This window comes from Trachurus japonicus, chromosome 8 (genome assembly GCF_045865225.1).
Source record: "Trachurus japonicus isolate A0001 chromosome 8, Traja_1.0".
Taxonomy (NCBI): Eukaryota; Metazoa; Chordata; class Actinopteri; order Carangiformes; family Carangidae; genus Trachurus; species Trachurus japonicus.
Genome location: NC_140914.1, coordinates 26,476,521 through 26,504,267, shown reverse-complemented (window position 1 = coordinate 26,504,267; position 27,747 = coordinate 26,476,521). Strand labels below are relative to the sequence as shown.

Here is a 27,747-nt window from a genome sequence, read left to right as displayed (position 1 = left end):
CTTCTTTCACAATCTTTTCTATATACAGAATATTATACATAACGAATGTGAATGTACCAGGAGATGCGCTAATATTCAACACATGTCAGAGGGAAGTTACTCCAGACGAGGACAGAGGCATGGTGGCGGCTTTCTCAAGCTTTCTCCAGCAGCGAATAAACATGAGCTGATGTGTCAAGAACTAGCTTGGGCTTCGGTCCAATTGTTTTTATCTGTTCCATTAGATGACACAATTGATTTGATGTTAATCAAAGGCAAATTTAAGTACAGATATTAGATTTGTTACTGTTTAGATATGTGGCACTGTGACCCACAGGATTTAAATAAGTCAGTGAACCATTTCTTTTTCATACCACATAACGTCTTCCATCCATCCATCCATGAAGATCCATATACCATACATCAGTTTGTATCTGTAATTTGCTCTTTGGAGGACAATTATCCCTGGACAATCCACTACAACAGTGAAATAAGTGATGAGAGTATCTTTCCTGCTTGGAGAGGCTGTTGCTATCAGTAGATATGGATCTGTCTTGAACTGTGGTTAAAAAGCCTCCAAAAAATAAACATTTTAGAGTCTGCTGGTGTTGAAACTGCCACCATGCCTCTGTTGTAACTTTACTCTTATATAGATTTTGCATATCATACATGACTTTTCATTAGGTATGAAGTGTGTGATTGTACATGAACCCTCTACATTAGTCTGACCACATTTCTCTGCACATACGCAATCCTCCATTTAGGCTCACACAGTCTGGAATTTCAGCATTATAAAAAGACTTTTAAAAAATGAAATCACATTTGCTTTTGCACGTGAAGCTGATGTCTGAACACAAATCAGTCCTCACAACTGCTTTCATTTAATGCAACACTGAAACCAGTAATCCCATGAGTTCATTGGGTTCAGGCCAGTCCTCCAGATCAGCTGTCATTAGGTGCAGTTCATTCTGTGTTGTCTGCTGTGTGGATGGTTGTCGACGCTCCCTCTGTGCTGGCAGCTGTGTGTGTGTTGGGGGGGGGGGGTGTTGGTTGTAGGGCTTCAGGTGGAGCAGGAGGGCGAAGAAGGGGAGCAGGGACTGGGGCTTGGGCTACGAGAGGGGACAGATTTGAGCGACGGACTTGCGCGGCGGCTCCTCGGGTCTGTTTCCTCCTCTTCTCTCCCCGCTCTTCTACCTTTGCCTCCCCCTTTCTCTCCCCCGGCTCCTTGTCCTTCCAGACCCTCAGAGTTCTCCAGCATCTCCTGAATGAGAGGAGGCATCGAGCCGGGGATCTCCATTTTCAGCGTGATCACTCGCTCTGCTCCTGTAAGAGAAAGAGGAGGGACAATCATGATAACAGGAGACATTATGAACGGACCTGCATTCATTTACCAAAACTGACTACAATTAATTAACAAGTATTCAAATTGCATTGAAATGTATTCAAAACCTTCCCAATTTGTGAAGAGGATGGAAATGAAGTGACTGTACCATACAAAACAAAAACTGGGGCTTAACTTAATGACATCATGATAACAATTGCCAGAAAAAAAAAATATATATATTGGTGTAAGAAGTAAACAATCCAGAGTAACAATGGGTTGAATCTGATTGGCCTTTTATTTTAGCACATTTTTTCTACAATGATACTGAGTACCTTTCACAATAAAAGCCCTTAATTAAAGGGATACGTCACCCAAAATAATGATAATACGAGAATTCACCAATCATCTACTCACCGTCATGCCAAGGAAGGGCTTGGAGAACTTTCGGAATTATCGAAACGCTTTTGGAGTTCCAGTGGGGGTCTGAATGGCAACGGATTTCCATATAATGGCGACGAATAGTGCTCACTTTTGAATGGTCCAAAACACACACTATGAAACATCCAGATATCTCCATACTGCTCGTCCCTACTGACCCAAGTGTCCTGAAGCCGCCGCATGAAAAAGTTGTTTGGAAAAAAAATATTTGATCTCTGTTTTTAGCCTTGTTGTAGTTTTAGCTCCCAGTGGCTCTGTTGATGTTAGTGCGCATGCGCGAGATTTGCTGCGAGATGTTCGTTCGTCATACTTGGATGTATGATGTAAACATGGAAGAACATCTCGCAGCAATACTGCGCATTTTACGCAGCCACTGGGAGCTACTGCTACAACAAGGCTAAAAACAGAGATAAAATATTTTTTTTCCAAACAACTTTTTCATGTGGCGGCTTCAGGACACTTGGGTCAGTACAGACGAGCAGTATGGAGGTATTTGGATGTTTCATAGTGTGTGTTTTGGACGATTCAAAAGTGAACTCTATCCGCCGCCATTATATGAAACTCTGCTGCCAGCCAGACCCCCCTGGAACTCCAAAAACATTTTGATAACTCAGAAAGTTCTCCAAACCCTTTCGACAGTGAGTAGAATTGGTGAATTATCGGGTTTGGGTGAAATATCCCTTTAGCTTTCTGGAATTAATGCAGGAAATATTTAATTCAGGGAAACTTCACTTCTGTGGAAGTGATTGAAATCATTGTGAATGAAAGTAATGTATACATATGTGTGTGTTTCTGTGTTTCTGTGTGTCTCACCCTTCACACTGATGCTCCTGAGGTCAGTAATCTTCATCAGTATTTTAGGAAACATACAGGGTTTTTCAGGCCTCCTCCTCCTCACATAGATCTACAGACACATGAACAGTTGTTTGTGTGCTGAAGCTTAAGAGGAATGGTACATTCATTCCAGATAAAATAAGTGTCCATAAAATAGTCTAATAAAAGTCAGATCAAACCTTCAAAGCTTCGAGCATTGGCTCCTGAAGAACGTCCACTTTCTCTGGCTCCTCCAGATCCTGACGATCTGCACACACACATCCAGAAAAAAGACGAGGTTATTACGTAATCTTGTACGTATATGGCTGCATGCTTTATGGTCAATGTGTGAAACTGATGTGGAACCAGTATAAACATCTGACATTGCCAGCTGGTTTTATCTCTTTATTTGTTTGCGTCTCTCACATACACAGTGGTTTCACACACTGAATCGCTGTAAGGCCGTTCTGTTCTGTGTTTTTCTACTTCTGTTGTGAGACAGTAGGATAAGTGTGAAATGCTGACTGAGACACGGCTTTGATCTTATAACCACCATGTTTCTTGAGACCTGTGGTTTTACAGTTGATACATTTATTCATCAAAGAGAAAGTTGGACGCTTGTTTTGTCTCACCCTCTCTCACTGGAGATTTGTTTTTCTTTACCAAAATTAGCTGAAGTTATTAAAAAGTTGCTACATTTGTTTCTAGGTGTTGTTTTTAATTCTATGCACTAAGTTTGGCAACACTGCCCACTGTCAACACCTCCTAATAACCTTTTGAAAGAAGTGTAATGGGGAATTCCAACTGTCTGTTCTATCAGCTAGTCAGTCAGTCATGGATATGTTTGTGTTATGTTATGGTGCCTAGTCCTGCTGTTATAGCCAGAAACATTTAGCACATACAAAATAAAGACATTCAAATTCAAGTGAATTTCACACTTTTTTCCCCACCACAACACTAAATAAAAGCAACTCATCTGTCTTGTTTCATTTCATACTCCTGCGCTATCAGCTGCAGTACCTCCACAGAGCAGGCAGATGGCACTGAGTAATCCCGTCTCTGCATCGTCCATCTCCAGAGGGAGCAGCTGGTTGGCAAAGGAGAAGACGAGGTCTGTGAGAGGTCCGAACCCAGCGTTGTGCATCTGAGTGCGGTTCAGAGTCAGACCGTCAGAGAAGGTCATGGTGTCCTGGTCCGGAGTGTAGCGAGTGCAGATCCTCAGAATCTAGAACAAAGGGCATGAAGTGGCTGCTGTGTCACAACTGTACATTTTCCCATGAAAGATCTTTCTATCTTCTTTGGGAATCTTTTAAGGAGCTACTTTTAAGCACAGTTTTCTCGTGAGTACAGAATAAACATTAACATCAGAATCCAACCTCATTCCTTACTTCCAACTTCAAACTTCCAACTTCCAACACCAACATTAAAGGGATAGTTCACCCAAAATTGAAATTGCACTCCTTATCTACTCACCCTCATGTCGACTAAGGGCTGGGAGAAGTTTCAGAGTCCTCCGTGGCTTCTCTGAGTTACAGGAGGTCTCGGCGTAGCAGTGCATGTCCATATAACGGTTGCAAATGGATACCAACTATCTTCGTAACAAAATGACACACCAAAAAACATCCAAATACCTCCATGCTGCTCGTATGTAATGTCCGTCTTGTATTGAAGCCCCGAAATGCGAAATTGTCCCGAAAAAAATTAAATAAGTCTATATTTCAAGCTCGTTTTGTAGCGGAAGCTTCTCGAAGCTCCTCCTCTTTTTTTTTCGGGACAATTTCGCATTTCGGGGCTTCAATACAAGACGGACATTACATACGAGCAGCATGGAGGTATTTGGATATTTTTGGTGTGTCTTTTTGTTACGAAGACAGTTGGTATCCATTTGCAACCGTTATATGGACATGCACTGCTATGCCGAGACCCCCTGTAACTCAGAGAAGCCATGGATAACTCTGAAACTTCTCGCAGCCCTTAGTCGACATGAGGGTGAGTAGATAATGAGTGCAATTTTAATTTTGGGTGAACTATCCCTTTAACTCTTGTCCCTATCACTTATTTTCTTTAAATGTAATTAGCATGCTAACAGCTAGCCCGGGCCCACTTTATAGCAACTCAAACCCACCAGTATGTCCAGGCAGGCAGCTTTGAGCAGCGTGATCTGATCGGCGATGGTTAGCGTTGTGAAGCCGGGCAGCTGCTTGGCAAACTCCACCGTCTTGATGATGCATTTGGTGGACAGCTCGCTGAACTTGTCCCAAAGACTGACGTCCAGCGCCACACGGTGTTCTGCGCTGTTGCTCTGTAGATTTGGGGGGGAACAGAGACAGGAAACACTGATTTTTCAAGAAGATGGAAGTTAAAACTAAAAGGATCTAAGGGTTAATAATTCAACCGTAGCTGCTTTTATTGAGTTAAATCATGTTTTCAAAGTGTGTGTGTGTGTCAGTACCGTGGTGTATTTCCCCAGCTGACCCAGGGAGGGAAATGTTTCCTGATGGGCCACACGAACCCGTTCAATCATCTGCTCGGTGTCCGCCGACAGAACGTGGATCTCAACCTCCACTGGCCGCTTCTCCTCTTTCTTCTTCTTCGTCCGGTCGTTTCGTACCACTGATGAGTTAAAGAGAGGAGGATTTATCTTACACGCGATTCACATTGAACGTTTCACATCTGAAGGGCGAGGAGGTTTTCTTGACTTGAGTTTTAAATCAACACTTAAAGAGACATTACTTGTCAAAATCACGGTCAACAGTTTTAAAATCAGGCCTGAAAATGCAAATGGGACACAAAAGGTGTAACAACATCATTTCAAGTGTTTATAGTTGAGCCGTTCCTCTACCACCGCTGCCCTTCCTCCTGCTGTATTTGACTATGACAGTTTTTCACAAATACATTTCACACATCACTTATTTAATTCTCACAGCTGCTGTTCACAAAACAGTAAAGGCATTTATCTTACCCGTCCCTCACTTGTAACTCACCTCAATTAAACCAAGTGCATTGAAACAGCTCTTTTACTTACAAGACTAAATGTTCTGATTTCTTAACAAACTTGACTTATTATCATGATGTCATGATTAAACTCGGCTAAGGCTTTAGCCATGATTTCTATAATCTGCCTGTTCAAAGTGCCCTGACATGGCCCATTGCCATAATTGCTATAGTCATAGCAGTAAGTTTGTTACCTTTAATTGTCGGTGCAAGCTATTTTTAGAACGGGGGAGAGTGACACTACGGAGGCTAATGGGATTTCTTGGTTAAAAAAACGTTATAGAAAAAATAGCTTGCACTGACAATTAAAGCCAACTCCTAAAACTATAGGGATTGTGACAATGGGCCAATTTGCCAAAATGTTGAGCTATCCCTTTAAAGGTCACACCTTTCCTGTACTTTATCTGAAGTGTTGATCCATTACAGTATATACTTGTGATTTTAACTACCAAAAATCAATACAAAATAGTGTTATATCTCCTCTCTTAGGGTTCTCACTGGAGCTCGTGTCAGTGAGCCAATCAGAAGAGAGCCGACTTTGAGCCTCTCTTCTGATTAGTTGACTGTTTTCTGAGTGATCAAATAAAAATAAAGCAATTTCCAGCTAAACACACAGAGAAACTGAACGCCGTAAAGTTGGATGGTGGGTCCAGGTCCAGGTGGGTGGACCTTAAGTCATGAATGAAAGCGGTGACCGCTTTGCTGTGACATCACAAAGTAACATCATAACAACAAGTCCTGACTTGGCTTTAAAGCCCTAAATACAGGCTGTGTGTTTCCTGTTGCTGAGGCTCTGATACTTTCATAATATTAATATAGAACCCGGACATGCTTGTATTGTAGGACATGCACTACCCACCATAGGCCACCAGGGGGAGACAAATATTAAGGGTAAAACACATCACTGCTGTTCTGAGAATGTTGCTTGAGCTTTCTTTTATTACTGTGTGACTACAAAGCATTTCCAGAAAAGTGCCCTTCAACTGATTCATGTTTCTTATTTGCTGTACTTTGGTGTTTTATAACGTTTGCACTTCTCCACACGCTGTACTCACACTCTTTGGACATGCCGACGTCGAGGCATTTCTGCAGCCGACAGGACTGACACCGGTTCCTCGTCAGCTTGTTTATGACACAGACTTTGTCTCGGTGGCATGTGTACACCATGTTCTTCTGGATGCTCCTCCGAAAGAAACCCTGAAGAAAGATGGGTACAAGGGAATGAGAATACAACACGGCATCGTAAACATGTGCATGTGCTCTTTTCAAAACCTGAGATGAAAACAAGGATGAGTTGAGAGGATCACTGTTTTGTTGGGCAGCTGGTACCAGGTCAGTGCGTGGTCTGACACGACATAAACTGTGTGCGTGTGTGTGTGTGTAGAATGTGATGAGAGCAAAGCGGCTTACAGATCCTAGGGGGAGGTGTAAAGGTTGTGACCTCGTTACTGAGACATTAAGCACACACTCTGCGGTCTCATGCTCTTTGTAATTATTTCTCATTCAGGTTTGTGTTTTTTTTTCCTTTCCTCTGTAGCTCGCAGCGCTTCGTGCGCACGGATGACCCAGTTACCCAGGATGAGTGCGGTGGTGGCTTATGTGCGTCGCACCGCTGTTATGTTTAGCTGGTGCACGCTCGTTTTGGGGGGCTGCCTACCTTGCAGCCCTCGCAGGCGCTGACTCCATAGTGGTATCCTGAAGATTTGTCCTGACACACAAAGCAGGGCTTGTAGACGCGGGGCGGGGGCGGAGGTGAGGGGGGGCTGGGGACAAGCAGGTCCTCCCCTGAGCTCGTGCTCTCCGTCTCTATGGCTGCAGGAGGAACCAGAGAAAACAGAGGTTAGCGTTTAGCCAAAGGACAAATTTCAAGTATGACATGACACTCTCATGTCTCAATTCTGACTAAAGCTGTGTCAAGATTTGGAAAAGAAAATGAATTTTATGTATTTATTGAAAATGACAAAAAAAACAAACAACAAATCTCCTATGACAGAGGGAGGACATATTTTTGCAGGCCAACCCGGATGATAGCGTCATTCTGGTTCCCCAGTGGGATTCTTTTTAGATTCACTGCAGAAAATAAGATCTGTGATAAAGTTTATGACCACATATCACATTGTGTTCAGTAGGAAAATCCACACCTCTATGACTTGAAAGTCTTAAAGGACAATTCCAGGCAAATTGAACTTGGTGCTAATAATTTCCTAATATTTTAGGTCTAAAAGAATGAATCGACGCACATGTTTGTAAACGGAGCTGTAATACAAAGTCAAGTTGACACGCCCACTATGTTTACAGGTCGTCTGAAGCTCCCGTTTGTTTTATCAACAAAGGAATATCAACTTGGAGGCACGACATTTTAGTTGATATCCCTTTGATGACAAAAAAAAGGAGCGCTTCAAACTACCTGTAAACATACTGAGCGCATCAACTTGCCTCTTGCGCGAGACTGTCTCATGTCAGCTTTCTTTAAGTAAACACACCCCTCTGTGAATGTTTGAAGCCATCTTGTTGTCTGTGGAAAAAACATTGCGATGGGATGTACCGGTAGACAGCCTAAACAGCATAAGATCTGTCTGCTCCCATTATACACTGCCATGACGATGTGGGCACAACAGGAGACATTGAAAAGAAAATCTCCAGATTCATTTGAGGCTTTTGACCTAAAATACCAGGAAACTATAGCCAGGAAACTATAGCCCCAGGTTGAATTTACCTGCAACTGTCCTTTATTACAATCACTGGAGTAAAAGCAGAGCAAAGCAAAGTAAATTGCAACACCATCAACACAGCAGACAAATAGTTTAAGTGTCATCTGTGATGGGATCTATACTCTAACTTGAAGTTTGATTTAACTCTGCCCTGTACAAAAACCTTTCCCTTCATGAAGATAGTAAGAGTTTGCCCCCAACAACCTCTGCAGTCTCATTTCGACATGTTACCAACCATCCTTTGGGCGAGACACTACTACTACTACACTATTTTGAGATTTTGGGCTATTTATCTTCCTTAACATGTATTCTTTCAGAAAAGTCAGAATTTTTTTTTTTTTTATAAAAACCACATTAAGGTGGTTATTATACTTCATTTTGTCTCTTTTGTTGGTAAATTTCAATTCGCCAAAAGTTAGCATGCTACTGTGACATACTGTGTTATGCCTGTTGTCTGATCCAGGTCCAGGTATCATTGTAAAGCTCTCTCTCCTGAACAATTATGTGGGCTCCAAAAATGATCATTTCCTCCGTATCCGCAACCGATCGTAAAAGTACAATTTACATTAACATTACATCTATGGAATTTTACAGTACAAGTCTTTAAAGGCTGTTTTCTCAAAAAGAGTTTTTCCTCAGACTCTGAGCTAGAAATCTCCACTTCAGCAGCATTTACAGACACCAAACCTTCCAGTTTTATTCTTGTCTATATTCTGAAGGTTTTTACAGAGAGGTTTGTTGATATATCATTCACATCCTGATTTATACAACATTTTATTCCTAAAAACAGGGTGAACTTCAATTTTTTTTAGGGCTGGTGACAGTATTTTCTCATTTACAGAGTGATATAAAAAGAGATATCCAAAATCCCCTCTGTAAAAACTTCTGACTCTAATATGTCAACAAAATAAAACAAGAATTTTGAAAGGGGCTTTATCCATTTGGATGACACCACACACGTTTAATCCATCCCATCCTTTTACATATTAGTTTTGTTTTAGTTGAAAACATCTGGGATTTTAAACTTTAATTATTCATCAAAAGATTACATTAGTCTGTAACCAGACCGGCAATTACCATTCTAGTCAAACCATAAAATGTTCTCTAGTCAGAAAATAAACCGATCTTTTGACAGAACAGAGAGAACAGAAGAATGAGTGTAAGCCAGGGAATGAAAGGATGCATGATTAATAATGCAGCTTTGCAGAGAGGGCGTCTGCTCTGATGTTATTAATTTGAGCAAGACAGCGAGACATGGAGGAGGGTAAGAAACAATGACTCTGGAGAAGATGCAACAACATTAACAAACCCTGTGTAATCTAACTCTGAGTCAGTCCTCCCTTTCACTTGAACTCGCACAAACCCCCAGCATCTAGGAAGAAGGAATAAATCTTGTCCTTTTGTTTACTTTGGTCCGTGTTGATTTTAGTCTGTGTTTTTTTTTTAAAGCCTGTGGGGGTTGTGTTGCGCGCCAGCCTGTGCTGCTCTCATACCGTCAGTATTTAGTGTTTAAATTAAATTGTAAAGAAAAGAGCTGGAACGTCTTTGCACACAGGGCAGCTAGCTTTCCTCAAGCCTAAAAAATCAATCTTTTTGCATAATGAGCTGTGCAATTTACAACACTTCACTGCCCGGGCACGTTCAAATTCAACAGGACCTGCCTATCAAAAGGTGAATAGTGAATTAAATTATACTTTTCTTTGTTTTGCATATCTGCAAAAAAAAATAAAAAAATCGAGGCTGTTGTGTTTGCAGTGAGGTGGAAGTTGATTAAGCAATATCCTGTTGTTGTGGGGTGCTATATAACTTTACTCAACTGGTTTAAGTGGTTGGCTTTATAGAGCTTTAAGTAGCACTAAAGCTGTAATGTGTTAATGTTGCATCGGTCTCTGTGTGGTTCACCTTAATTTGTCTTTTTAGGTTTGAGGTTTTCTTCCCAGTGATTTTGCAGCCACAGGGCTCCCCTCTCTACTACACCACCGCTTTTCCTCCCTGCAGCACTGCACTTGAAGTAAGTTGAAATTGTCAACCTGTTTCTTTTTTTTTTTTTAATCCTGGTTTTATTTTTTTTAAAAGAACATTTTGTCATCATGTTTTTTTGTGTTTTTTTTCCCATGGCCATATGTTGTCTGAGCTTTTCAGCCTGTAACGTTCCCCGAGGAGGAACAAGAGAGGAGGGGAGGAAACAATACGTTTTCCAAGGGTGGAAAACAAACTGTGAGGTCGAGAAAACACTACAGCAGAATGAAACCAGGTTCCACATATTAAACAGTTTGTTTTTTATGTTTTGGTGGAAGAACTAAAAGAACCAGTAAGTCAGCACTCTCTATCACGCAGTGAAGAGTAACAGCACACGCACACAAGCACACCTGCCACACTCTGGCCCACTGCCCCTGGCTGTTTTCCACCTGTCTCCACCTTAGTACACCTGTTGATCGGTGAGTGAACCCAGTTGCATGAGAACCAACCAGTTCCACAGGTGGAGGGGAGACAGACGGAGCTCTGAGGGAGAGAGAGCATCCACGCAGGTACACGCCTTGTGAACGTCACATATCCGAAACGCCTTGAGGGAATATCCTCAAAGTTGGTAAAAGTATGAGCTAATTAGACTTTGATGGTTGAAAATCAAGGTCACAGTCAGGACACGGCAATTATGATAAACATGTCTCACAAACGGTATGAAGCATCTGGGTAAAAAAAAAAAAAAAGTTTCTATTGAAAACAGTCTTATTTTTAAACAATATATAGAACATGTGGATTAATAGTAAATGTGTATCACGTTAAAATAAATAATAAAATGATAATAAAATGTATACCGTAATTTCCGAACTATTGAGCGCACCTGAATATAAGCCGCACCAGCTAAATTGGAAAATAAAATACATTTTGTACATACACATATAGGCCACACTTGAATATAAGCCGCAGGTTTTCATGTTGTAACATGAGATATTTACACAGTTGGTCACAGTGGTTTTGGAACTGTGACTTTTTCATACCGTAGTGTACCTTGAAACTAATCAGCGAATACCGACCTGAGTCTAGTCTGAGTGGCATTTATGCTGTGAACGCATCAAATCAGTCAGTCCACAGAGACATGCACACAGCCTGTATTCAGTAACTGGACTGTCAGGTCGTCTATGCCAGGACACAGCAGTGACCACCTGGAACCGCTATCCAACACTCGCAGGATTTGGTTTCTCTGAGTGTTTACCTGGACTCTGCTTTATTTTATCAGATCGCTCAGTAAACGATCAGAGACTCTGAGCCTCCTCTCTTCTGATTGGCTGACCGACCTGTTGGAGCTCCAGAGCCGTAGAGAGGAGGTGTAAAACTACACTGGGATGGTTTCTGATTTTTGGATACAGGACAATGATCAAATATAAGTGCGATGAGTCGGCAAGTCTGTCCTCCTGTGATTTCTTTTTTTTTTCTGTTTTACTTTCAAAAATTTCGTCTATGTCATGAAAAATTATCATTCAGAAACCAACAGTATTTTATTTTTACAGTTTTTGTTCATGTATTCGCTGAAATGTTGGAAAAAAAACCATGAGATCCAAAATGTGCAAATGTGGAACCAATACTCTCTTTCTTCAAATTTCACCTCACAGTTAAAGAGACGTCTTCATCATCTGGGAAGTGAAAACATCTGACCTCCGCAGTCAGGGAGGTTAAACTCGGCATATTGCTCATACTGAGATCCCGCTGTGCCGCGGATCCTCTCTCTGGCTGGGTCAGCCGGAACTGAGAGCATCGCAGCCACAGACGGGGACCAGCCTCGGTCAGTGATGCTTGGAATTCGCATTGCTTTCGCCTCCAGTTGTCAGGGACGTTGGACACAATCAGATAGCAACCCTGGGTGTCTACATCATAGTTTCGAAACAGTTTTGGAAATAGTTTGGGTTTTTTTCCGGGCCAGACTACGACTGAGAACAAGAGTGATTTTGTTGTAACAGGAAGAGGAAAGGTCTCTGTTTCTCTGTTGTTTGAAAACACTATAGCAGGGTGGATGGCAGGTGTTAATGTAGCTGAATTTAAAACTACAATGTAACAGTGAGGTTGCATACATGGCCTCTAACAGCCCCCTCCCACTCTGTCAGCATGGATCTGCTATTTTCAGATCTTCAGATTCAGAAACCAGGAACATCCACAACAGCATTACTCCCAGTGCCTCCTCTAACCTCTAACCTCACACACACACACACACACACACACACACACACACACACACACACACACACACACACACACACACACACACACACACACACACACACACACACACACACACACACACACACACACACACACACACACACACACACACACACACACACACACACACACACACACACACACACACACACACACACACACACACACACACACACACACACACACACACACACCTCCCCCTGCTTTAGTAGCCATACCAGACATTCTTTTATGGAGGAGGTTCAGCTCCTCTCTGCTGGCCTGCTATGTTTACACAGAGAGAGAGAAACCCAGAGAAGAGATCCTCCTCCTCCTCCTCCTCCTCCTCCACCACCATCATACCATCCCTTCATCTTTCCCCTCTCTTCATCTCTCCTCTGTTTGTCTTTGCTCTCTTCTCACTGACACACTAGCCAACAGCACAGAGTACCGTCTGACCTCTTTTAAACTCCTCTCTTCGCTTCCCGCTCCCTCGCCTGCTAAATCCAAGAGTCTCTCACTTTGTTTTCCTTTGTGTGTGTGTTAATTCCTGCTGCTTCCCGCTTGTGCTGCAGTGTGCAGGGCATGGCGCAGTCAAAACAAAATGCATTGTATTTGGCTGTTGTTGTTTTGGTTTTTTTTGGTCACTTTCTCTCTTACTGTTGAGGTGAGGGCAAATAGAACGTAGAGGAATACAAAATGTGTATTGGGAGGGGGGAATCCTCCAGTTTCAATCAGATTAGAAAAAGAGTGTTTATGTGATTTAATCACACCAGCAAACGCCCTGAGGTGACTCAGTGTTTTCACATCTGCATTTGGCTGAATATCAATTTTGCAAAACTTTATTTACATTATGTATGAGGTATACTTTTTTTGGAATTGGAAAAAATCATATAATGCTCCATTAGGAATGAGAAGAAGAATCGTAATGACAGTAGGCCGTTACATACTATGTTGCATTGATCTTTGGAATGTAAGTGTTTCATTTTATATTGTTTAGCTATTCAATAAAAAAAAAAATAATAAAAAAAAAATATATATATATATCCATATTTATTATTTCAATCTTTTGCGCTTTTTATATAATTTGACGCCCACACATTTGGTTTCCAGCAGAGATGTATTTGTGCACTTGAAAATATGTTTCAATATCTACTGGATGATTGTAACTGAGTTTGCGATACACAGTATACATTTTCAATAAGTAGGAAAAATGGTGAGTTTAAAGGTGATGCAATGATGGAATTTTCTATCTTTTTCTGCATGGTATTCTACGGAGTTTCTTGCCACATATACAAAGATGAAATGATTCATCTTTGAGCACTCACATCCCACGCAGAATAAATCATTCCACTTGCGTAAGCTCTTCAGGTGAATGACGGGATTTAACGATGTGTTATGTTTTGTGACCGGTCATAAACTGAGAAAGGTTAGGACGAGACCAGGAGCCAGCTGGCTGCGACCTCCTCCTCTGCCTGTTATCACCGCCGTGACCTGTGTCCTGTTAGCTTTTTACGAGGTGAACGGCGGTTTTATTGTCATCACACAAAACGTTATGACACCTGCAGCTGCGTTGCAATCGCCGACGAGGCCCAGACTGCGACTGTAAACATTTAGACATATTCGGGGTAAGTAGTGCCATATAGGTCGGGTGTAAACTAAACCATGGCTGAAGGGGCGTGACTCGTGCTCGAAGCAGTGTTACGGCCGTGTTTGGGTTCATCTGGGTCAATGCGTGTTTAAAACCTTTCAGTCTGGGTCACTTTAGTTCAAATCCAATAGTGGCGATGGTAAATGTCAGCCCAGTGCTGGACTCCGCCGCTCAGCGACTCTGATGTAAAATACATTAAATGGTCTCTCCACAGGCGGTCCTGGCTCCGGGCCAGCCAGCATTTCCTGAATAGAGAGCGCACTCAGTCACTTCAGAGGCCGGCCTTTAATCACTCCACTCATTCCTTCTCCTCCACTGTTAACAAGGCGCGCTGTAAATTCATAAACATTAATTTCTTTGAAACACTGTGGAGCGTTTCTATCGCTGCTGATGTGAATCCGAAGCCAAGCTAATAAACGCACACGTTCCTGCTCAACCTGTTCTTCTTTCACCTCCTCCTGAGGTCAGGCAATATCAATAAAATCCTTTATCACAGTAGACGCAATTCTATTTCACAATATCAATATTCATATTATATTACGTTATATATAAGATTGATTATGAGCAGATGAAGAATGTCTTATGAATGTTTTAGTGAGTCATTGCAAGACCTGAGGAATCAATGTATTTCATCCCACTCATGCAATGATGCAATTAAAACCACCGAAAACAGCTGACTGAGCTCACACAATCACCAAGGAGACGACTGTTTATCACAGTTTAAAGTGTATGACAGAATCTTGTTGCAACACTAAACTCTACCTCCGCCTTTCCTGTTGTGGCATCATGAGCAGTAACAGGAAGTTTAAAGACATCACCACCTGAGTTTGGATTTATGATGGAAATTTTTCACCGTTTGCAATATTTTCAGAATAAATAGATAGCCAGTGGAGTGAGAAAATAATCTATAATCAAACCTAAATAGGGGTGACCAGACTTTGTTGTTGAAGCCCTTGGACTATAGACCAGTTCCGTCCTCTCTATTGGATCAGCCCTTTAAGTTCAGCCTTGAAACATGTTTCTATTGTGTAGTGTTTTTTATCTGCCTCTGACATTGTTTATTGATGTGAGCTATGTGTCATGTGGCTGTTTTGTTTTTAGTCCTTTATTCTGGTTTATTTCCTAAGTGTTTATTGATTCAGTATTATTTACAGCACTTTCTGTATAGCACCGTTTTGAAAATTTGCACTATAAAAAAAATACTTTGGAGACATTGATTCTTAACAATCTATATAAAACCTAACCTCAATAACCAGACTCGTACTCCTACACTAAAATACATCTGTGATAAGCTTATGCAATAATACAGAGAACCTGCATCAGGGGTAGTGCAGTGTGTTGCGGTGGAAGTGGACCATCTCACCTGGAACGGACTGAACCACCACTGATATAAAAAATTCAGGGGAAAAGAGAAGAGGCACTATTTTAGACGGAGAGTGCCATATTTAATGAATGCTGCTTCTATTTAGGCCGTCATCTACCGAGTAAACTGATCATGAGACAACACGTGTCGTGACGTGGAAGGCTTACATCACAGCTGAACGATGTCCAGAGGGAAATCCTGTATATCAGACATGTCCTGAACTGATCCTGAGGATTGATGCTGTGGCAGATCCAGGAATAATTTACTGGGCAAAGTTAAATAAAATCAAACCTTTAGCCTGCTGCTTTACAACATCTGGGCGCTACAGTGGGCTGATCTGGCTCAAATACTGTATAGTCCCCGTGCCAGTCAGATATACATTCACAAATCCTGCAATTTGTAAAATCTGTGAGGCCAAAATAAAGCAATAAAGGACACACACCAAAACATTCAGACCAACTTGTGTTTAGATACTTAAAATACCATCACCTCACTCCCTTACCTGTGAATGATGACTATCTCACTGAATGGCCTCATTATTTAAAGAGGAACTACGCAAGTCAGGAAGCTTTTCCCCTGTTTTGCTAACCCTCCTCCCGGCCATGTGCATTTGTTTTTAACGAAGCCGGCAAGAAAGCAATCCATGGAGCGGTGTATGACGTTATATATCATATACGATTTGTATAATATTTGTGTAGTCTTATCTGTCATAAACAAGAGATTACAGATGACGGGGTGCGTTTGTGTCGCGGTACCGCAGAGACGAGAGCTGGGACACCGGGTCGGAGCAAGAGGTGGAAGGGCCTCCATTAATCTGTAATTAAATTACAATTACAACAAAGCTGTTTAATTTAGATTCTAGTGTAGCATAGTTGGGTGAAAATCTTGGTGAAAGTCAGTGTTTTAATTGAATGTTTTAAGAAGATTGTTATGAAGAAAGGTTACGCAATGTCTGTAAAACTGTAATTTACAGTGACGCAAAAGATAATTTGCATCAGTAGCTCTCAAATCATGAATTGTAATGAGCTGAGGAATTGTTTCATAACTAATACAACACCCAGTAGCAGGCTGACTCAGCTGTTGCAAATTAACCTGACTAAAATGAGGCTAAAATGAAACTTGGAGATGTCTTGTTTTCCCTCTGCAGCCCCTGGAGCTGAACTCAAAGATAATCCGTGAGGGCAGAATCTCCTCTCAGTACAACTGCTGCTGCACTCGGTGTTTCTCCTTCGCTAGTGAAAACATCAGCTGATCCTGTCATGTCAGTCTCAGGAGTCACATTCCTCCAGTTAAACTTCCACTCGCATCATATCAGTACTTTCATCTCTACAGTTTAATAGTTCTGACCTTCAGCATTTGGATGCAGCAGCTTGGTCTGTAAGTGGGTTTTTCCCAATGCGCCTGACACATGTTTGAAGACTTAATGTAGGCTACACAATATGTAACTGCTGTCATTTAGGCCAACCTAAGTATCAGACTGATCAGTGGTGGCAGCATTCTGGATAAAGACCTCTTCTCTTGATTGAGTTCTGATGGTTTTACTATAGGTCGCAAATTTGCAGTTCTTCATTACATTATAAAGCAGGTCTAGGTTCTATATTAATATGGTGAAAGTATCAAAGCTCTGCCAGGCTCCAAGCCCTGCTGACCTGGACCCACCAACCAGCATTAGAGGATTTAGTTTTGATCAGTGTTTACTAGGGTTGGGCGGTATGACGGTATTATACCGTGTGACGGTATAAAATGTCTACCGGTAGAGATTTTGCAATACCGTTTATACCGGAGAAAGAGCAGATGTCTGCGGCATCTCTCTGAGTCACTGTAGTTAGACCGCCTCGACACACGGGGGAGCTGCAGCAGACTGCTTGGCGTGGTTGCATGAGCACGACGAAGAAGAAACAACTTTACCGGTTACCGGAGTGCAGAGTGATAACAACCATGGCGGAGGCGGAGAGTGAAAGCAGGAGTGGGAGCATCCATGAGTGGGAGTCACGAGGAAACGGAGGCAGCCCGACCCGCCCAACAAGACGAAAAAGTGAAAAGTGAAAGTAATTCACTCCAGCCGTAATTTTTTTCGATCGATCAGCTGTGTTTGCCGTTTCATGTGTCATAGTTCTGATGGTTAGACAGATGAATTAGACCTCTAACACATCCTAAAGTTTGACTTGTCAGAGTTTTTCAGAAGAGGAGTAAGTCAGGTTATAAGCGATGCTAATTTCTGTTAGCCCGTCTATGGTGTTTTACATTATACGTTAGCATTAAGCTAGCGGGCTTTTTATGCTTAGTTGTGACACTGGCTGTGTGTGTTTTAAACGTTGTTTCAAACTATGTGGGTTTGATTGAACATCTTTGATGCTTAAATATATATTGCTGCTTAACATAGGCTATTGCTTTACTCCTCTTTCTATGTGCCATTTTTACTGTAGGACAGGCTAGGACACTCTTTGTTTATTATGGTCACTTCCGTCCCTCCCACACACCGTTTTTCCGTCAGTTGTTGAAATTTGAGCCCTTTGTGTACTACCATAGACTGTAAAGGTTACTTAGGAACTCAAAGTAACTTCTTTGATTTTCCCGGTTTGACCTGTTTGAACAGCCATAGACAGCACAGACCGTAGCCATTTTTGTAAAATGGCAAATTTGTGATTCTGTGATTTCTTTTTTTTTATATATAATTGCACTAACTGGAGCCAGACTGCTCTGGCATTTTTCCTGTCTTTTTTTATATATAGAAATCCAAGTTAAAAAATAAAAGAGGAAAATGATCAAATGCGACAGTATGGTTATTTTAAGCCATTAATTGAATTTACAGGGGGAAAAAAACATACCGTGATATATACCGTTACCGTGATGTGAAATTACTCATACCGTGATATAAGATTTTGCTCATACCGCCCAACCCTACTGTTTACCTGAAATCTTTGATCACTAAGGGTGTATTCAGACCTGGCATTTGGAGGAACCTTTCCGAACAAGGGAGAATTTAACCCCAAAGATCGGTTTGTTTGGTCCTATGTGAACACAGCAATCGTGCTCGGATGCTGGATGAAACAAGCGGGACGAAGGGCTGGTCTGGAGCGGTTTATTTGGAGTGAGAATGTGATCAGCTCAAACCAAAAAAGCTAACCCAAAGTAGCCACACATACACGCTGCTGATGTGCCATGGTTGATGTTTTTCCCAGATAAACTCCTCCATTCAGGTGAGATTTCTGACCAATGAGAGAACAGTTGGTTCCCGCACGGCTTTTGTTTACAACTTTGGACAACTGGGAGCTGTTGCCTTTTGAACACAAACGACCCAAAAATGTAACAACTGTATTGGTTTAGCCCCTGAATTGAATACACCCCTTAGACAACAATCAGCCAGCCAGATTGAGGCTCAGAGCCTCCTTGACTGAACTATTACTAATAGAGCTCCATAGAGAAGCCTGAAAGGGGAGATGTTAAACTATATATTCTCTCATTCTAAAACTACAAATATGTCTCATGAATCTACACAGACCTTTAATATCAGCAAAATGTATATACCGTAATTTCCGGACTAATGAGCGCACCTGAATATAAGCTGCACCACCTAAATTTTAAAAGAAAATAAATTTTGTATGTAGGCCGCACCTGAATATAAGCCGCAGGTTTTCATGTTGTAACATGAGATATTTACACAGAAAGACAGTACACGGAAGATTTGTGGAATTATGCAAGTCCGTTCGCTTTTCCACTGTTTTGGTTACGCTCCTCTCAGCCATGTGCATTTGTTTACAACGAAGCCGGCGAAAAATCAATAAATGGAGCGGTGGATAATGTTACATAGCATATACGATGTTACGGTGTGTGCATTTGTGTAGTCTTAACCGTTATAAACAAAAGATTACTAGTTACGGAGCGCGTTTGTGTTGCGGTGCGCAGAGATGAGAGCTGGGACACCGGGGCGGCGGCAAGGTACTACACTGATGTTGCAAGGTTGGTTTTCAGCCGTGAGACGCCAGGTGGAGACGGAGAGCCGCCGTTCTCACTCGTAACAAGTCATGTAGTTAACGATCACAATTACTCCTGAGTTTTTTAATTAAGGTAAAAATTTAGCATAGCCACGGGAGAAATCCTGCTTAGTTCCTGCTTTCTCTCAAACTGTGCCTGAAAATAGGCAGTTCGGCACCAACACAGCAGTAACATGCCTGGTTAGAAAATTAAACACTGCACCAAAACTCAAAACTAGTGTCTTCTTCGGCGCATAATCTTTCCCCACATGTCTATCTCACTTTTGCTCTTCCTGCTAGAGTGTCCCCCGGAGGCCGTTAGCCAGTAAAAATCTATAAATTACCTGCATCGTTGTATAGGCTGCAGGGTTCAAAGCGTGTGAAAAACGTAGCGGCTTATAGTCTGGAAATTACAGTAGTCAGGATTAGAAACTTGTACCACTCGGCTCAATAAGTCTGTTTAAGCAGGAATGGCAATGACGTGGCCTATAACAGGGAGGTCAGGTCATTTATCAGCTGGTGTGAGTCAAACTTCTCAGGCTTAATGTACTGAAGACTATAGAAGCTAACTTTTGATCTCAGAAAGCTGACTAACAATCACACGATTGAAATTGTTAATTCATATAAATATCTAAGTGTTATCTTGGACAAGAAACTAAATTGGAAAGAACGTACTGAGGTTTTTATGAAGAAGTCACAGGCCAGACATTTCTTTCTGAGGCTAACTGAGGTCCTTTGGCATTAGCACAAGGCTTTTAGACGTCTTTCACCCAGGTATCTTGGCAGCTTATCTCTGGGTGATTAAAAAAAACAGGATCAATAAGACGATCAAGAAAGCTGGATCTGTTATTGGCCTAACCCAACTCACTCGAGGTCAAGAGAAGAGAATAAGGTCGAAGTTGAAAATGACACTGCTCTTTGAAAACCAGGGACTCTGATGCTCATTCAGCGAGTGATTAGTGATGCCTTGGTGCTCCAGAGAGCCACTGAGAAGGTCGGATATTTCAACGGACACTGTTAGTCATGGTCTGCTGCACAGCATGACTGTATTGTTTGTACAGCTATCCTGGGGAATTTATTTATTCATTTTGAGGTATCTTCCTTTGTTGGAGTTGTATTTTCATAGCTCCTTTCTGGTTTTTGTTGCAGCTTTTTAATCATGTCTTAGTAGTTTTAATCATGTTTCAAAGGCCTTGTGTGTGCTATGTCTGTATGTCTATGTATGGCTGTACAGTTTCCCTATCTGGATCAATATAGTTTACTCATCAGACTACAATATTGTGCTCCTATTCTTCCTCTTTATCCTAATTTATGCAAAAATAATTGAAGATATGACATGTTCAAGAAAAACCTTGTCACTTTTAGGCAAAGTATATGCTCTCTCTCGAGTGCGATGGCAGTGCAATCTCACATGAGGTTCGGGAATCAAGACGTCTAGAACACACAAACACTGACACGCAACCATCCTCCTCCCATTTTCACACACTCACACTCAGGTCAAACTTGGTCAGTGTACCCTCACATTCCCAGACAAACTGTGAGTGCGAGTGTAAGTGTGTAAGTGCATGTGCATCACTTTGAGAGAGAGAGAGAAAGGGAGAGTGTGTGTGTGTGTGTGTGTGTGTGTGTGTGTGTGTGTGTGTGTGCGCATAACAGAAAGAGGGGTCATTCAGTGTGGAGAAGTGATGACTGGGCAGCTGACACAGGAAAGAAAGAGGCAGATAGAAGGAGAAATAAAGAGTGGGAGAGATGTAGGTCACTTCCCAATTGTCAGTGAGTCACTGTTCTGGATCACACCCAAACACACACACACACATAGAGTGAAGCCCTATCCCACAGTCAGTGCTTACATGTCCCTGGAGGAGTCGCTGAATTTGTGTGCGTGCCAACGTCTGTGTTCAGCCTTTGACCTTTGAACCTGTTTGACACTCTTCGCTCCAGTCACACACACACACACACACACACACTGAGAGTCTCTCATTCCCTCTGTTTCTCAGCAGCTGACCAGAGTCCACTTTTTCCTCTCTCTCTTTATGACTTACACTAACGCAAGGGCCGTGTCACAGTGACATCACAGTCTCATCACCCTTAGGTAACTCTCTCCAGCATGTGACACTGGGGTGGAGTGACAGTCCTGTGTTTGCATGTGTATTAGTGGGTTGGATAATTATCATCCTGCCTGGTAAACGCATCAAATATTCATCATATTTCTGATTATCTGAATCAATATTTTATCTGATCTGCTTGCTTCATGTTCATTTTTAGCATTAAAAGTGTCTGACATGTTAATCGACTTTTAAGATCAAAATGTAAAATGAGCCAGCGTGACCTGGAACAGCCTTCCACCATCTAATTAAGTTAATCCAGAGGTTCTAAACAGAGCGTGAGACAGAAAAGAAGGTCGATCGTCACCTCAGCTTCCTTATTGCAAAAGAAGCTGCGCCTTGTGTTCCTGATCCGGGAACACATAAAACATTATCTCCACATTATACATTCATGAAGTGATTACAAAGATCAGCTCTATGTGTGATTAAAAAAAAAAAAACAAAGCAGAGGAGCACACCAGCCTCTTGACCGACTCGGTGAACGGAGCTTCTCGTGTGGACGGAGTGTGATGAAAGGAAGTTGATTGATTGATTGAATTTATTTATTTAAAACAGGGACAATGCCCAAAAATAATCTCTTCTTGTAAAACAAGAAGAGATGCTTTGAGCCAGGTTATAGCAACAATTGCTAATTTCCACCTGTAGTCCCTGGGCAGGTAAAGTGCTAAACAGATACAATATTAAGATTAATTGAAATAAGACATAATAACCATAATATTTAAAAAATTGACAGAATGCACTAATAAAAGCCGGGAAACAAGAGCGCCAAATCATAAAGTGCACAATAGGGACCAACAGCACATACACTCTCTCTCACTCTCATCACACATTCAAACACATACACATACAATACACAGATAACAATCATCCTCCTCTAATAACCACACTCATAGCCAGACACATACACACACTCACATAATACTCAACAATGTGTGCAAACTTGCTTACTTAGTAACCAGCGCTTTGACAAGCATGAGAATGTGTGAGGATTTGTACATAGAATAAGTTCTGTGGGAAGACTCATGGCCACACATGAAAAAGAAGAGCTGCCAAACTGAGTTCTACGTTGAGGAATACTACACTCACCCCTCGTAGCAGATCTAGTTAGACGTACTGCGTTTTCAGAGCAGAGTGTCACAAACTTTTTCAGAGGGGGGGCATAAGCATTATGAATAATTTTGTGAAGTAGACAAACATTTGAGTGTATAATCAAGTTTTCAAAGCTCAAAATATCATATTTGGCAAGTACATGGCAATGATGGTAATGCTGTGGTTTTTTGGCATGGATCTTAAGACTACTTTTGTACAATAACTCTAGTGGTTTTGTAACTGTTTTGCATGCCTGAGACCAGGATGTAAAACAGTACAAAAAATGGGGCTTAATCATTGCATTTAAATATGTACTTGATGCCTCAAGGGTGAGAGAATTTCTTATGTATCTGAAATTAGCTAAATTATATTTCAACGTGTTACTCAGCTTTTTGACATACCCTTTAAAACTAAGTGTTGGATCCAACGTTACCCCCAGGTATTTAAAGTTGACCAAAACAAACAAAGTCGGGGGAAATGGAAAGCACTACTGTCAACTGGAGCATTTACTGTGACAGGCAAAAGTAGAAAGAGTTAAACAGACGAGGTTATGCCATAAACGTTAAGTGAACAATGAAGTAAGACGAGGGAAAACCTTTGGTCCAACGTTAACATAAGATGACGTCTGATTTAAAGGGATAGTTCAACATTTGGCAGATTGGCCCATTGCTATAATCCCTATAGTTTTAGGAGTAGGTTCGTTACCTTTAATTGTCGGTGCAAGCAAGAGACCGGCAGGGCAGAGCCGTGAGCTGCTCAGAGCTCGAAGGATATTGGGGATTTCTTGGTTTCCCGCATCAAACTCATCAAATACACAATCCAACAAATCCAAAATGCTCCCGTGGACAAGTTGTGATCTGCACATTCACCACGCTATGAGATAATAACAGAACGTTACGAGTTGTTTTCAAGGTAAATTCATGCAAAACCGCTGATGCGTCCCCGTCGGATGCAGTTTTTCAGCAAGCAGTCTCTGCATTTGCCTCCAAAACAACTCTGTCTTGTAACGTACTGTTATTATCTCACAGTGTGGTGAATGTGCAGGTCACAACTTGTCCATGAGAGTGTTTTGGAGTTGTTGGATTGTGTATTTGATGAGGGAAACCAAGAAATCCCATTAGCCTCCGTAGCGTAGCTCTGAGCAGTTCTGCTTCGCCGTTCTAAAAACAGCTTGCACCGACAATTAAAGGTAACAAACCTACTACTATGACTATAGGGATTATGGCAATGGGCCAGTTTGCCAAAATGTTGAAGTGACAATACTACAGAGTGAATTCATGTTAGTTTTATTTCAATGGTTCATCCACTGCAGTCAAACACACGGGGAGCAGCTGCACACGCCATCTTGAACTGGGTTTTAGGTTCCGCTGCTGTGGTAACAGATGAATTGAAATTGTAGGCCGTATATGTGTGTGGATTGTGTGTCTGGTGTGTGTTTCAACTTGGCAACAAACAAAATGGGAAGAGATAACATCGAAATACAGGAGACTTCTGGGAAAAAAACAAGAGTGTTGGTAGGTATGCATATTAATCTCGGTGGGTTTCTTTCATTTATCAGCCTCTTTAATGATGTAGAATCATTGGTTGAGTTGCTCCTTGCTCCAGTTTCCAGCTTCTTATCCTGTCATCTTGTAACCTGTCTCATTATATCAGCAGAGATCCCAGCCCTCAGTCTGTATTAACAACCTAACTGGTCATCAACAGATCCGAGCTACATCCAAGCAGCCACCGCACTGTGTTTCCTGAAGTGTGTGGAGACGATGCGGATCGTAATATTTTACCAAACATGTTCACATGCTGGGTCATGCATCGGTGTTTCTTGTCACCGAGTCATTGTAAAGATAGCTTCAGTCCCAGTAGCTCTCACTCCCTGAAGCGATCAACAGAATTAAATGCTCCAACATCACTGTAATCACCACTTCTGGCTACAGAGGCTGCTGTTGCCACTGCTCTCTGTAAAGGTTACATAGTCTTGATTTAAAGCCCCCATGTTGAACAGGAAATTGAAATGGAGGAAATTAGAAAAATGTACGTATGCATGGTACAGAATTGTATTCTTATTGTGTCATGTTTCTGTATAATGAATTTAATTGTCTTATTTGGATCCCCAATAGCTGCAGCAAAACTGAAAAAAAAGACATGTAATGTACAGTACATCACAACAGGAAATTAAAAGCAAACTTAAATAGTTAGCACTGAGAATAGGGAAACAAAAAACAAACAAACAAAAAAGAAAATATATAAGTGTGTGTGTGTGTGATATGCTGAACCCTCTAGAATTGCAGCTACCACACATCATACTAACTGATTAAGCTGATAATTATTAACTCAAATAAACTGATTAAATGTCCGGTCACTAAAATATCAGGAAATAGTGCAAAGACACCACTGAACTTTTTTCTAAAGCCAAAGGTAACGTCTACAAATTTATTATTTTATCTGACCAGCAGTCTAAAGATGACCCTCATCGTTTTACTACATGAGACAAAGAAATACAGAAGCACAAGCTTAAAAAATGATTACTCCTTTGTCAAATTGCTTAATGTCTAGACCAATTAAAAATGTATAGTTTATATTCAGGACTTGTAAAGAGACTGATCTCACTCCCACCCAGTAAGGAGCACAGAGCTGGAGCTCAGGTTTGGCTACGACTGAAAAAACGACCACAGGCAGCTGCTGACCCACTGAGGTCATTCACATTGCTCCATTCACAACATTAACCAAAACCTTCATGCTGCACAATAGAAAGTTAAATTAATGACCTGATGAGAAAGGACTTTAATTGTTGTCATAACACTGCTGAAAAAGGCTGGTCAACGGAAACCGGAGGCAAAATGGCATTTGTCAGATACAAGAGATCTGGCAATCAGCACTTGGACAGCGAACAACATGGTACGAATTGAAAAAAAAAGAAAAAACGACAAAGTATGTCATGGTGAGGCGTGCCAAATACAAACAGACTGAGGACAGGAACAGCAGTGACAGGCTGAAACTAACCAACAGCTTCCTTACATGTAAACAGTGCAAGAAAAAAAAGACAACTGACATGAAACCTAATATCCACATTTGTATCAGTTTCCTCTGCTGCTTGGTTACTAAAAAAACTCTGACAATATGTCATCCAAACCCTCTGACAGGGATGATGTCCACAGACAGAGAAGTCATTGTCCACAATAGGATAAAAAAATTTTTTTTTTAAACATCAATTTGATTTAAATGGTGTGCAGCAAGCATGGGTTCATTATGCTGAAGGGAACTTCCAATCAAGAGGATGTAGACTAGTAAATACAAGACTGACACATAAGTTGTGGGTCTGCTGATGACTGTGTGCCAGTTGTGTACCAAACGTACAATGCTGACAGTTTTAAATGATTCCTAATGTGAACTATAGTTATTTTATTAATACATCAGAAACGGTAAATGATTTAAAATGGCACTCACAGTGGCAGGATCCGCTCCAGTTCCTGCTGGTCACCAAGGACGCTCCGAACGACCGCTGGAGTCCTCCTACGCCGGACAGGAGACCCTTGTCCGGCCCGAGCCCCGGGTGTCTGTGGTAGTAGTCCATGCTCAGGAAAGAGCCGGGGCTAGGGCTGCTGCGGCTGGGGCTGGGGCTGGGACTCAGACCCACAACGTCCACGCTTTCGTACATCACCCGAGGGACGGGGGAACGGGGGGTTCGCGTCTGAATCCTTACAGTACCGAACAGAAGAGGAGATGGGGGGGAATATCAAAGCGTCCCGCACGGCGTAGAAGAAGAGAGAAAAGAGGAAGGGAGGGAGTTCACATCTTCATAACAGACTGACGGGAGGAGGAGGAGGAGGAGGAGGTGGAGAGAAAAACAGCGATGACCTGTCCCGGTGACCTTTCAGCCTCTTGGAGAAGCTCTGGCAGTTTACTGTCAAACCAAACCGTCCTCTTTACGTCCCTTTTGCAGTTCAGTGCCACAGGTGCCACTAACTTCACCGTTGTGTTCGTGTAGCTGTAGCCTTCGTTACTTTAAAACGCGTAATTAAACAGAGCCGCTTCAGCCACTTCAAAGACACCGCGTAACGTTACTCTACTAACGCTCGCTCGGTGTGCGTGTAGCGTTTGAGTTCTCGCTGACCTCGACGTGTATCCCGCACTCGTCCCTGCCGCTTTACACTGGTCCGTAGCGTTAGCGACCCCTTTTTTCCCCGCTACGGGCTATTTTTATAGTAGCTAAAATGTATTATGTAATTGTCATATCGCTTGCTAATCATTGTTGCCAGCCCAGAGGAACGGTCCCGTTTGACTGACGCTCAATTACATGTCACAGCCGACGGCGCTTCTCTTATAAATCCATACGTGACGACGAAAAGTAGAAGAGGTCCGGTTGGTGTAGGTAGGAGCACGCGCTGCTCCGGTCGCCCTCGGGGTCCAAACGTTCTAACCGGAGAAAACTGACTCGTGAACGCAGTCGTGTATGACTTTGAAGTTGTTGACGCCCGTGTGTCTAAAGAAGCAGAGTAGTATATCCGAGGGCAGAAGCGGCGGCGCTGTGGAGGTCGAGGAGGTGTCCCGGTTTGAGTTTGTGTACCTCCGGCTGCTGTTGTTGAGGTCCAGCAGCGGCGCAGGCAGCGGTGTCCTGTGGTAACCTCCGCTCTGCACCCGACGGCCTCTCTCTCGCTCTCTCTCTCTCTCTCTCTCTCTCTCTCTCTCTCTCTCTCTCTGTGTGGTTTGATGAGTGACACCAGCTGCGCAAGAGCTCCACCTACCTGCCCTGCGCGAGCTGAGACAGTGCACAGCTAAAACATCCATTTGTATGCCTACCCATCACTACTGGTGGAAATACTAATGTAACAGTAGCAACAAAAACTATATTAACCTATTTTCTTTAAAGAAAAAAAAAAAAAAAAGCCTACTGTTTAAAGGGATAGTTCAGCATTTTGGCAAATTCGCCTATTGCCATAACCCCTATAGTAATAGTTCATTAGGCCTACTTGTAATTATCAGTGCATGTTGTTTTGAGATCCACGGGGCAGGGACGCGAGCTGCTCAGCGAACACAATGGAGGTAAACGGTACAGGTGCCCTGTCCCTCATCAAACTCATCAAATATACAATCCAACAACTCCAAAATGCTCTCATG

The 27,747-nt window shown here is 42.1% G+C and overlaps 1 protein-coding gene across 1 annotated transcript; it reads right to left on the bottom strand.

Moving 5' to 3' along the window:
* Positions 1-306: 306 nt before the first annotated feature.
* LOC146983452 (retinoic acid receptor alpha-B-like) lies at positions 307-27,298 on the bottom strand. The gene is made up of 9 exons (XM_085785047.1): positions 26,077-27,298; positions 7,206-7,360; positions 6,604-6,745; positions 5,007-5,167; positions 4,680-4,856; positions 3,575-3,779; positions 2,755-2,822; positions 2,555-2,645; positions 307-1,302 (listed from the first exon to the last, which is right to left on the bottom strand). Exons 1-9 carry the CDS (start codon positions 26,285-26,287, stop codon positions 1,040-1,042), a joined length of 1,473 nt encoding a protein of 490 aa, XP_085641173.1. The 5' UTR covers positions 26,288-27,298; the 3' UTR covers positions 307-1,039.
* Positions 27,299-27,747: the final 449 nt, after the last annotated feature.